General features: G+C 48.0%; 1 protein-coding gene across 2 annotated transcripts in view; it reads left to right on the top strand.

Moving 5' to 3' along the window:
- Positions 1 to 12,447, top strand: part of C2CD2 (C2 calcium dependent domain containing 2) — a 142,039-nt gene that overhangs the window by 104,096 nt on the left and 25,496 nt on the right. For both annotated transcript variants that reach the window (XM_040339023.1, XM_040339024.1), the window contains exon 9: positions 12,381 to 12,445. In XM_040339023.1, the coding sequence (XP_040194957.1) occupies positions 12,381 to 12,445 (65 nt within the window). The remainder of the gene's footprint in view (positions 1 to 12,380; positions 12,446 to 12,447) is intronic.

The raw sequence follows: 12,447 nt of genomic DNA, 5'->3' as shown, positions 1-12,447 counted from the left end.
GTGTAAGACGTGTCCGCTGGAGGGGTAAGTCTGCAGCGGGCACTAACCAGCGTAGCTGGGTAACTAAGGTTGCAAAATATTGCAAGAACGCTCCCCAATGTTACCTGGGTAATGAGCGTCGTCCTAGGTGGGTGTGTGGTCAGCAAGGGCGAACGAGATGCTCCCGCGCCCTTCCCGACTCCACCGGCCACCGCATGGGTGGCGGGCGCAGACCTCAATAAGAGGGCCGTAACCCGCATGTAATGTGGACAATAAGCAAACAATTACAGGTGCGTACAGGACAGAAAGAGCACCACAAATTCCGACAGTATATAACGTTACAAACAGATGAACAAGTAAACACACTGACCAGGCTGACTATTAACCAAAATAACATCCCCGCCGCACAGCACCGCACACTACAGTACGGTAGCCTCCCCGTCAAACAGAAAGCCCCCAAATGCTGAAGTGAACCCCCCCCATCCGGTAACCCCCGGAAAAAAAAACCCCACCACCACCCAGCCTCCAAAAAGCATCATCACCCCCTCCCCCCATCTCCCGCAGGAAGAGCACAACCTCCATCATGGGGCACCCATCAATATCCCCCCTCCCCCCAGTCAGCAGCTTCACCAGCCCTCCACAGTACTCACGCCACTCAGGCAAAGTGTCCCTGGTTGTCGACGTTCCAGTCCAGGCCGGGCGGCAAACCAGACTTCTTATGACTTTCTTTTACCAATGTCTTTCTTCTTGCCACTCTTCCATAAAGGGCAGATTTGTGGAGAGACCACTAATAGTTGTCCTGTGGACAGATTCTCCCCCCTGAGCTGTGGATCTCTGCAGCTCCTCCAGAGTTACCATGGGCTTCTTGGCTGCTTCTCTGATGAATGCTCTCCTTGCCCGACCTGTCAGTTTAGGTGGACGGCCATGTCTTGGTAGGTTTGCAGTTGTGCCATACTCTTTCCATTATCGGATGATGGATTGAACAGAGCTCCGTGAGATGTTCAGAGCTTGGGGTATTTATTTTAAAACCTAAATCTGCTATATACTTCTCCACAACTTTATCCCTGACCGGTTTGGTGTGTTCCTTGGTCTTCATGATGCTATTTGGTCTCTAAGGTTCTCTAACAAACCTCTGAGGGCTTCACAGAACAGTTGTATTTATACTGAGATTCAATTACACACAGGTGGACTCTCTTTACTAATTAGAGGACTTCTGAAAGCAATTGGTTCCACTAGATTTTAGTTGGGGGTATCAGAGAAAAGGGGGCTGAATACAAATGCATCCCACACAAGATTATTATGTTGCTACATTATATTTCTACTTTAAAAAAAAAAAAACTGCAAAAATAAGGGGTTGTGCACGTTGTGTGGCACCCTCATTTTATTTTTTTCATCGTTGTACTAATGTGATTTTCTGGTCAGATGGTTAATCTTTTACCATTTGACTGATTATTTCTAGGTTAGGTTTGTATAAAAGCAAGAAACAATATAAACCGCCCCGCAGTTCTCTTTGTGAAAAGCCGCCCACGCTTTTCATGACTCATTGAATGCTATGGAATGGCGCAGAATGAAACCCACCTATCAGGAGGGTCTATACGGGTAGACGAGGTGTACACCTGTTTGATTTTTATTTTTCCTCCTCCACCCGGTTCAGAGCAGAATGTTTACCGTAGGTGGGGAGACGCCGATTTAATGTAAGGGAAGCAAAAAATAAATAAAAAATCAACCTCCTTTCACCAGATCAACACAGGTGACTGCAAGGCACATAGAAAACAACGGCGCTCTGTGCAGGTCATTCACACCGGGATGTTGTGTACAGTGTGTGTTGCATTAACCGCTTTAAGACAAGAGCCAGATTCACGTAGGAGAGCGCATCTTTGTGCGGGCGTAACGTATCCTATTTACGTTACGCCTCCGCAACTTTGACAGGCAAGTGCAATATCCACAAAGCAAAGTTGCGGCGGCGTAGCGTAAATAGGCTGGCGTAAGCCCGCCTAATTCAAATGCGGGCGTGTGTTAGGTAAATTTATTGTGACCCCACGTAAATTACGCTTTTTACAAACGGCGCATGCGCCGTCCGTGAAAGTATCCCAGTGCGCATGCTCCAAATTAACCCGCAAAAAGCCAATGCTTTTGACGTGAACGTAAATGACGCCCAGCCCTATTCACGAACGGCTTACGCAAACGATGTAAAACGTGAAAAATTTTACGCTGTTCCGACATCCATACCTAACATTAGTACGCCTCATAGAGCAGGGGTAACTTTACGCCAGAAAAAGCCTAACGTAAACGGTGTATCTCTACTGCGATGGCCGGGCGTACGTTCGTGAATAGGCGTATCTAGCTGATTTACATATTTCTAGGCGTAAATCAGCATACACGACCCTAGCGGCCAGCGTAAATATGCAGTTAAGATACAACGACGTAGGAGATTTGCGCTGGTCGTATCTTATACAAATTCTGGCGTATCTGATTCTTTGAATCAGGCTCCAAGATACGACGCCTCAGACTCAGAGATACGACGGCGTATCTCCTACGTGAACCTGGGCCAAGGTCTTTTGCTGACATTTGTTGTCGGTGTTTTTTGCTAGAAAATTTCTAAGAACTCCCAAACGTATATATTCTTTTTGGCAGAGACCCATGAGAATAAAATGGCGGTCATTACAAAATGTTATGTCGCACTGTAGTCACACAGCAGTCTTTCAAACGCAATTTTTTTGGGGGGGGGGGGCGGGGAATACACTTTAATGAATAAAAAAAAAAAAAAAAGTTAGCCCAATTTTTTTATACAATGTGAAAGATGATGTTGCCCTGAGTAAATGGATACCTAACATGTCATTTGGGCGCGGTCATGGAAGCTACGGTACTTGAAAAATCCCCATAGGCAATGCTTTAAAAATGTTTACAGGTTGCCTGTTTAGAGTTACAGAGGAGGTCTAGTGCTAGAATTGTTGCTGATTGGACACAGCCGGTCACATGTAAATGCAGAAGTGACGGTAATCCGCTCTCATGGTCTCACATTGACAGAGAGTGTGATGGGGAGAGATGATCAGCGGCATCTCCTCGCAGGGGACGCCCGGACAGGTAATCGGGGCACTGATAATCGGTGCCCTGATTACAGGAAAGCCCCGCATCAGTGACACCAATCAGTGCTCATTAGTGATGCCAGTAAGTTCCCATTAGTGATGCTAGTCAGTGCTGCCTACCTGTGCCCATCGGTGTCGCCTACCTGTGCCCATCGGTGTCGCCTACCTGTGCCCATCGGTGTCGCCTACCTGTGCCCACCTGTGCCGGCGACCAGTGCCGCCCACCTGTGCCACTTATCGGTGCCCACCAGTGCTGCAGCCGATAAAAGGGATCTTGCGGCGAATCCGCCGCGGAGACCACTTATCTTAAAGCGGACCGCCTGCCGTTAAAATACCGGGGTTATGGCAGCTGTCCACCTGTGCCGCCCACCAGTGCCACCCACCAGTGCCGGCGACCAGTGCCGCCCACCTGTGCCACCTATCGGTGCCCACCAGTGCTGCCGCCGATAAAAGGGATCTTGCGGCAAATCCGCCGCGGAGACCACTTTTATCTTAAAGCGGACCGCCTGCCGTTAAAATACCGGGGTTATGGCAGCTGCCCACCAGTGTCGCCCACCAGTGCCGGCGACCAGTGCCGCCCACCTGTGCCGCCCACCAGTGCCACCTATCGGTGCCCACCAGTGCTGCCGCCGATAGAAGGGATCTTGCGACGAATCCGCCGCGGAGACCACTTTAATCTTAAAGCGGACCGCCTGCCGTAAAGAAAATACCGGGGTTATGGCAGCTATCTGCTGCCATAACCCTGGTATTTAACGTCAAAGTACCGACGTATAACGTCAGGGGGCGGTCCGGAAGTGGTTAAATAAGGAAATATGGGTACCAGTGCGGTTTTTGGTTCCTTTCCGGTGCATTTATTCATGCATTTTACCGCTTTCCAGTACAGTTCATGCAGCATGTTTTACTTTTTAACTGGAACTGACCCCCCTGGTGTGAACTATGCCATTGAAAACCATAAAACCCACTACCTAGGAGTTTTTCATTCAGAAAAAACAGGCACTGGACCGCATGTGATGTGAACGGCCCTTACTCATCTTTTCACAGCCGCATGCGTTGCTCCATAGAGAACAATGCATCTGCGTTCAGATCCGTAAAAGACATGGAGGGTGTTTTTTTTTTTTTTTTTTTTTTCAGGAAAACGGTCCACACGAACCACATACATAGTACAAAGCAGCACAACCGTTTACAAATCAAGGCACATGTGTACAGCAAGCAGGGTATCATTGACAATGTTGCATAATATGATTTCCAGGTATACATAAATAGCCAGATTCAGGTAGCTTTAATACGCCGACGTATCAGTAGATACGCCGACGTAACTCTGAATCTACGCCGTCCTAAATTTAAGCGCATTCTGGAAACCAGATACGCTTAAATTAGGCTAAGATACGAGCGGCGTAAGTCTCCTACGCCGTCGTATCTTAGGGTGCAATATTTAGGCTGGCCGCTATGTGGCGCTTCCGTTGAGTTCGGCGTAGAATATGTAAATGACTAGATACGCCGATTCAGAAACGTACGTGCGCCCGGCGCATTTTTTTTAAGTCGTTTGCGTACGGCTTTTTCCAGCGTAAAGTTAGTTGAACAAATAGCTGGCCTAGTCAATGTTAAGTATGGCCGTCGTTCCAGCGCTGAAATTTTTACGTCGTTTGCGTAAGTCGTCCGTGAATGGGACTGGACGTAATTTACGTTCACGTCAAAACCAATACGTCCTTGCGGCGTACTTTGGAGCAATGCACACTGTGATATGTACACGGACGGCGCATGCGCCGTTCGTAAAAAACGTCAATCACGTCGGGTCACCACCCATTTACATAAAACACGCCCCCCTCATTTGAATTAGGCGCGCTTACGCCGGCCCCATTTACGCTACACCGCCGTAACTTAGGAGGCAAGTGCTTTGTGAATACAGCACTTGCCTCTCTGACTTACGGCGGCGTAGCGTAAATACGATACGCTACGCTGCCTGAATGATGCGCCGCCGTACCTGAATCTGGCTAATACTGGGGAATATAGCAAACCGGTAGGAGTAATGATGTGAGTTATCCCCAGTGTCAAGGCCGAAAGAGGGTAATGTGGATCCATCAACCTGGCTACTCTATGCTGCTCTGTTGTTTGAGTCGGGACAACGTGGCCCGAGGGACCCGGCACCCCGCATTTTTTCCAATGGAGGTTTTTTTATCCCGCGTGTAAGAAGTCTAAAAGACGCAGTTGGCCATGCAGACCAGACCAGGCTGGGATTGGCTCCGGCATCCTGTTGAGGGCCCGAAATCTGGTGATAAAATTCTAAAGCATTGTGTAGCATGGAAGTAATAGAATCGCCTCAGTGGGGTCAGGAGCCGAAACAAAAGCACTCGTTATGTTCTTGTGCCTTCTATCTGGGTGACCCCTTCCTTCTCCTCTCATTTCTTGTCCCTCATGTCAGGAACTAGGAATGGGGGGACCTCACCAATGGGGGTCACAGACAGCAATTTCTGTATTTTTTTGGGACAAAGCGATGTTGTGTAACTCCAGGAATGTCAGAGGGAGCAGACATGCCGAGTCATGTGCGATCTTCCTCTGACTGGTTGGATTTCATGGCTGCTCCCTGATGAACGCACAAAGTCCGGAACGAATATAACACAACCATAAAACCTCTAGTGTTCTCCGGCTGGAGGAAGTGACTGATACCGGCGGTGCTCATCGCCTCCTCAGATTGACACCGTAAACATATTTGTCATATCTGGAGACGAGAGCATTTCCAGAATTATTTTATTTAAAGTCGAACTCTAGGCGGGTATAAAAAATATATTAAAGTGGAGTTCCACCCTAAAAATTTACTTTCTATTAACAGCTTGCCTATAATGTAAAAATAAAAAATAACAAATACAATTTTTTTTTTTTTGTTTGTTTGTTTTTTAACTCCCATCTGGCTGTTACTAGGCAAATTTTATAATCTGCCTACTTCCCAGTCCTAGGTGGTTCAACTTCCTGTCCTAAGACCCCATTGCCTCCTGGGAAATGATGGCACTCTTTTCCCAGGAGTCTCTGGGCATTATTAGGGGTGCAACGGATCAAAAAACTCACGGTTCGGATCGTTCCTCGGATCAGGAGTCACGGATCGGATCATTTTTCGGATCGGCAAAAAAAAAAAAAAATTCTCCCCCACTGTAATATCCACACCCCCCCCCCCACTGTAATATCCACATCCCCCCCCACTGTAATATCCACATTACCCCCCCCCCTCACTGTAATATCCACATCCCCCCCCCACTGTAATATCCACATCACCCCCCCCCACTGTAATATCCACATCACCCCCCCCCCCCCCACTGTAATATCCACATCTCCCCCCCCCCCCACTGTAATATCCACATCCCCCCCCCACTGTAATATCCACATCATCCCCCCCCCCACTGTAGTACCCCCCCCCCCCCCACTGTAATATCCACATCCCCCCCCACTGTAATATCCACATCACCCCCCCCCCCACTGTAATATCCACATCTCCCCCCCCCCCCCTGCACTGTAATATCCACATACCCTCAGGCAAGACAGCCCCCCCCTCAGGCAAGACAGCCCCCCCTCAGGCAAGACAACCCCCCTCTCAGGTAAGACAAAATCCCCCCCCCCCCCCTCAGGTAGTACAGAGTCCCTTCCAGCGGTGTGTCCGAGTGCGGGCTCCTCCTCCTCTGTGGGTGTAAACAGAGGAGGAGGGTTGCTGCCGGGTGTACCAAGATGGCCGCGGCTCCGGAGTTAGGCCGAAGCCGCGGCCTTTCCTAACGTTGTAGCCATTTCTCCGGAGGTAGGCCGAAGCCGCGGCCATAACATTTGGAAAGGCCGCGGCTTTGGCCTAGCTCCGGAGCCGCGGACATAACATTAGGAAAGGCCACGGCTTCGGCCTAACTCGGCCTAAAAATCGCCCAGCATGCACCTCTCCCTGAAAACCAGGAAGAAAATGGAACTGGGCTTCACATGCCCACACATATGATGGCTACGCCCACACATGATGGCTACGCCCACACATATGATGGCTACGCCCACACATATGATGGCTACGCCCACACATATGATGGCTACGCCCACACATATGATGGCTACGCCCACACATATGATGGCTACGCCCACACATATGATGGCTACGCCCACACATATGATGGATACGGCCACAACATGAGCTGGAGGATATAAGGCAAGTGTTTACAATGATTTCTGGAACGGTTGGGGAGCTATTAATATGTTTTAGGGACTATTTAATGTGATTAATTTTAGCTTGCAAAAAAAAAAAAAATGTATGACCAGAACCCCGCTTTAAGGCTGGCTTCACATGGAGGCGTTTTCCAGGCGTTTTAGCGCTAGAAATAGCGCCTGAAAACAGTCTCCCCATAAATTTTATTGCGACTTTTCACACCGGGGCAGTGCGCTTGCGGGACGTTCTAAAAAGTCCTTCAAGCAGCATCTTTGGGGCGGTTTGGGAGCGCTGTATTTACCGCTCCCAAACCGCCCCTGTCCATTGACATGAATGGACAGTGCTTCAAAAGCGGTGCGGGAAAAACGCCAACACGGTCGCTTTTAAACCCCTTCTTCAGCCGCTAACGTGGGTTAAAAGCGCCCTGCTAGCGGCCAAAAAGCGACGCTAAAACAAGACGGCGCTTTAGCGCGAACGCTCGGCAGCCCCAGTGTGAAAGTAGACGAAGGTGTCCTTAACCGCTTCAATACCAGAAATCCAAGGGCCTGTCCACAACCCGAGATCACCAGACCAAAGAAGAGTGCCAACTGCTAGGGGAACAAGGTAGGTATGTTCATTTATGGCCTCCTAGGTAAAATGAGCAGGTAACATTTGTAGTGGGGAGGGGACCCATTACAAGGGTACCCCCCCCCCCATTCTGAATTCCCACTCCACTTTAAACCTGGAGTATGACTTTCTGGTGGAGTGCCGAACAGTCACCGGTGACCTGAGTCCTGGTCACAGAAGGAAGGGGTTACCGGAGATTCTGTAGGTAGTACTTTCCAGAAACAATAGCGCTTGTATTGCAGCTGCCAGCATGCGTGTTAACATTGGAGGGGGGGCGGGGGGGATTTCCAGGATTTCATTATCATCCAACAGCTGAAAACTCCATCATGAGTAGTCCTGGGGGAGCGTTGCACGTAATGTGTTTTACAGTGAGATACACGAGGCGGACATCATGGGGGGGGAATACGTTCTATTCATCTGTCACTTCCTGCCACAGCTACACCGTAACCTTCTACTCCACCACGATAGATGAGCAGACCGCTGATGAGAGCAGACACCGGGGCTTGTACAGCTCAATGAGGATTATAGGACTTCTAAGGAATTGTACACACAACCTAGAACCAACAGCCACCCACTCACCGTGTCTCTGATCACCGCCATACCAGTCCTATTATACCTGATCACCGCCATACCAGTCCTATTATACCTGATCACCACCATACCAGTCCTATTATCTCTGATCACCGCCATATCAGTCCTATTATCTCTGATCACCACCATACCAGTCCTATTATCTCTGATCACCGCCATACCAGTCCTATTATCTCTGATCACCGCCATACCAGACCTATTATCCCTGATCACCGCCATACCAGTCCTATTATACCTGATCACCGCCATACCAGTCCTATTATACCTGATCACCGCCATACCAGTCCTATTATCCCTGATCACCGCCATACCAGTCCTATTATCTCTGATCACCGCCATACCAGTCCTATTATCCCTGATCACCACCATACCAGTCCTATTATCCCTGATCACCAACATACCAGTCCTATTATCTCTGATCACCAACATACCAGACCTATTATCCCTGATCACCAACATACCAGTCCTATTATCTCTGATCACCGCCATACCAGTCCTATTATCCCTGATCACCGCCATACCAGTCCTATTATCTCTGATCACCACCATACCAGTCCTATTATACCTGATCACCACCATACCAGTCCTATTATCCCTGATCACCACCATACCAGTCCTATTATCCCTGATCACCAACATACCAGTCCTATTATCCCTGATCACCAACATACCAGTCCTATTATCTCTGATCACCACCATACCAGTCCTATTATCCCTGATCACCGCCATACCAGTCCTATTATCCCTGATCACCACCATACCAAACCTATTATCCGTGATCACCGCCATACCAGTCCTATTATCCCTGATCACCGCCATACCAGTCCTATTATCTCTGATCACCAACATACCAGTACTATTATCTCTGATCACCGCCATACCAGTCCTATTATCTCTGATCACCGCCATACCAGTCCTATTATCCCTGATCACCGCCATACCAGTCCTATTATCTCTGATCACCACCATACCAGTCCTATTATCCCTGATCACCAACATACCAGTCCTATTATCTCTGATCACCAACATACCAGACCTATTATCCCTGATCACCAACATACCAGTCCTATTATCTCTGATCACCGCCATACCAGTCCTATTATCCCTGATCACCGCCATACCAGTCCTATTATCTCTGATCACCACCATACCAGTCCTATTATACCTGATCACCACCATACCAGTCCTATTATCCCTGATCACCACCATACCAGTCCTATTATCCCTGATCACCAACATACCAGTCCTATTATCCCTGATCACCAACATACCAGTCCTATTATCTCTGATCACCACCATACCAGTCCTATTATCCCTGATCACCACCATACCAAACCTATTATCCGTGATCACCGCCATACCAGTCCTATTATCCCTGATCACCGCCATACCAGTCCTATTATCTCTGATCACCAACATACCAGTACTATTATCTCTGATCACCGCCATACCAGTCCTATTATCTCTGATCACCACCATACCAGTCCTATTATCTCTGATTACCACCATACCAGTCCTATTATACCTGATCACCGCCATACCAGACCTATTATCTCTGATCACCGCCATACCAGTCCTATTATCCCTGATCACCGCCATACCAGTCCTATTATCCCTGATCACCGCCATACCAGTCCTATTATCCCTGATCACCGCCATACCAGTCCTATTATCCCTGATCACCGCCATACCAGTCCTATTATCCCTGATCACCGCCATACCAGTCCTATTATCCCTGATCACCGCCATACCAGTCCTATTATCTCTGATCACCGCCATACCAGTCCTATTATCCCTGATCACCGCCATACCAGTCCTATTATCTCTGATCACCACCATACCAGTCCTATTATCTCTGATCACCGCCATACCAGTCCTATTATCCCTGATCACCAACATACCAGTACTATTATCCCTGATCACCGCCATACCAGTCCTATTATCCCTGATCACCGCCATACCAGTCCTATTATCTCTGATCACCGCCATACCAGTCCTATTATCTCTGATCACCGCCATACCAGTCCTATTATCTCTGATCACCACCATACCAGTCCTATTATCTCTGATCACCACCATACCAATCCTATTATCTCTGATCACCACAATACCAGTCCTATTATCTCTGATCACCACCATACCAGTCCTATTATCTCTGATCACCGCCATACCAGTCCTATTATCCCTGATCACCGCCATACCAGACCTATTATCTCTGATCACCGCCATACCAGTCCTATTATCCCTGATCACCGCCATACCAGTCCTATTATCTCTGATCACCACCATACCAGTCCTATTATCTCTGATCACCGCCATACCAGTCCTATTATCTCTGATCACCGCCATACCAGTCCTATTATCTCTGATCACCGCCATACCAGACCTATTATCCCTGATCACCGCCATACCATTCCTATTATCTCTGATCACCGCCATACCAGTCCTATTATCCCTGATCACCGCCATACCAGTCCTATTATCTCTGATCACCACCATACCAGTCCTATTCTCTGATCACCGCCATACCAGTCCTATTATCTCTGATCACCGCCATACCAGTCCTATTATCCCTGATCACCGCCATACCAGTCCTATTATCTCTGATCACCAACATACCAGACCTATTATCCCTGATCACCGCCATACCAGTCCTATTATCTCTGATCACCGCCATACCAGTCCTATTATCCCTGATCACCGCCATACCAGTCCTATTATCTCTGATCACCAACATACCAGACCTATTATCTCTGATCACCGCCATACCAGTCCTATTATCCCTGATCACCGCCATACCAGACCTATTATCCCTGATCACCGCCATACCAGTCCTATTATCTCTGATCACCGCCATACCAGTCCTATTATCCCTGATCACCGCCATACCAGACCTATTATCTCTGATCACCGCCATACCAGACCTATTATCTCTGATCACTGCCATACCAGTCCTATTATCTCTGATCACCGCCATACCAGTCCTATTATCCCTGATCACTGCCATACCAGCCCTATTATCTCTGATCACCGCCATACCAGACCTATTATCCCTGATCACCGCCATACCAGTCCTATTATCTCTGATCACCGCCATACCAGTCCTATTATCCCTGATCACCGCCATACCAGTCCTATTATCTCTGATCACCGCCATACCAGTCCTATTATCTCTGATCACCGCCATACCAGTCCTATTATCCCTGATCACCGCCATACCAGTCCTATTATCCCTGATCACCGCCATACCAGTCCTATTATCTCTGATCACCGCCATACCAGTCCTATTATCTCTGATCACCGCCATACCAGTCCTATTATCTCTGATCACCGCCATACCAGACCTATTATCCCTGATCACCACCATACCAGACCTATTATCCCTGATCACCAACATACCAGTCCTATTATCCCTGATCACCAACATACCAGTCCTATTATCCCTGATCACCAACATACCAGTCCTATTATCCCTGATCACCAACATACCAGTACTATTATCCCTGATCACCGCCATACCAGACCTATTATCCCTGATCACCAACATACCGGTCCTATTATTCCTGATCACCGCCATACTAGTCCTATTATCTCTGATCACCGCCATACCAGTCCTATTATCTCTGATCACCAACATACCAGACCTATTATCCCTGATCACCGCCATACCAGTTCTAATATCCCTGACAACAGTTCTTGGGATTTCAGTGCAACAGAGTCAGTGCTGTCGGCTCATCACAGCAAGTTAGGCGGTCACTGAATTGTGTTGCAGATTAAAAGTGTTTTGAAATGTAACGGTACTGTTTCCTTTTTTCTTTTTAGAATACTTTTTATTGGTCTTCTCACTCTGTCTGCATTAGAAAACAATGACGTTTATACAGTATTTGTCCTGAATCGGATTTATGCTTTTTTTAGCCTAACATTACTTTTTTTTTTTTTTTCTATTTGTTTAATAGAGAACTGAATGCAAAATCCAAAGAGCTACTTCTCCAGATCTCCGAAGCTGAGAAACCTGCAGGCAGT

The sequence above is a fragment of the Rana temporaria genome, chromosome 2 (assembly GCF_905171775.1).
Source record: "Rana temporaria chromosome 2, aRanTem1.1, whole genome shotgun sequence".
NCBI lineage: Eukaryota > Metazoa > Chordata > Amphibia > Anura > Ranidae > Rana > Rana temporaria.
The sequence above is the reverse complement of the archived record's forward strand: the minus strand, read 5'-3'. Positions and strand labels throughout refer to the sequence as shown.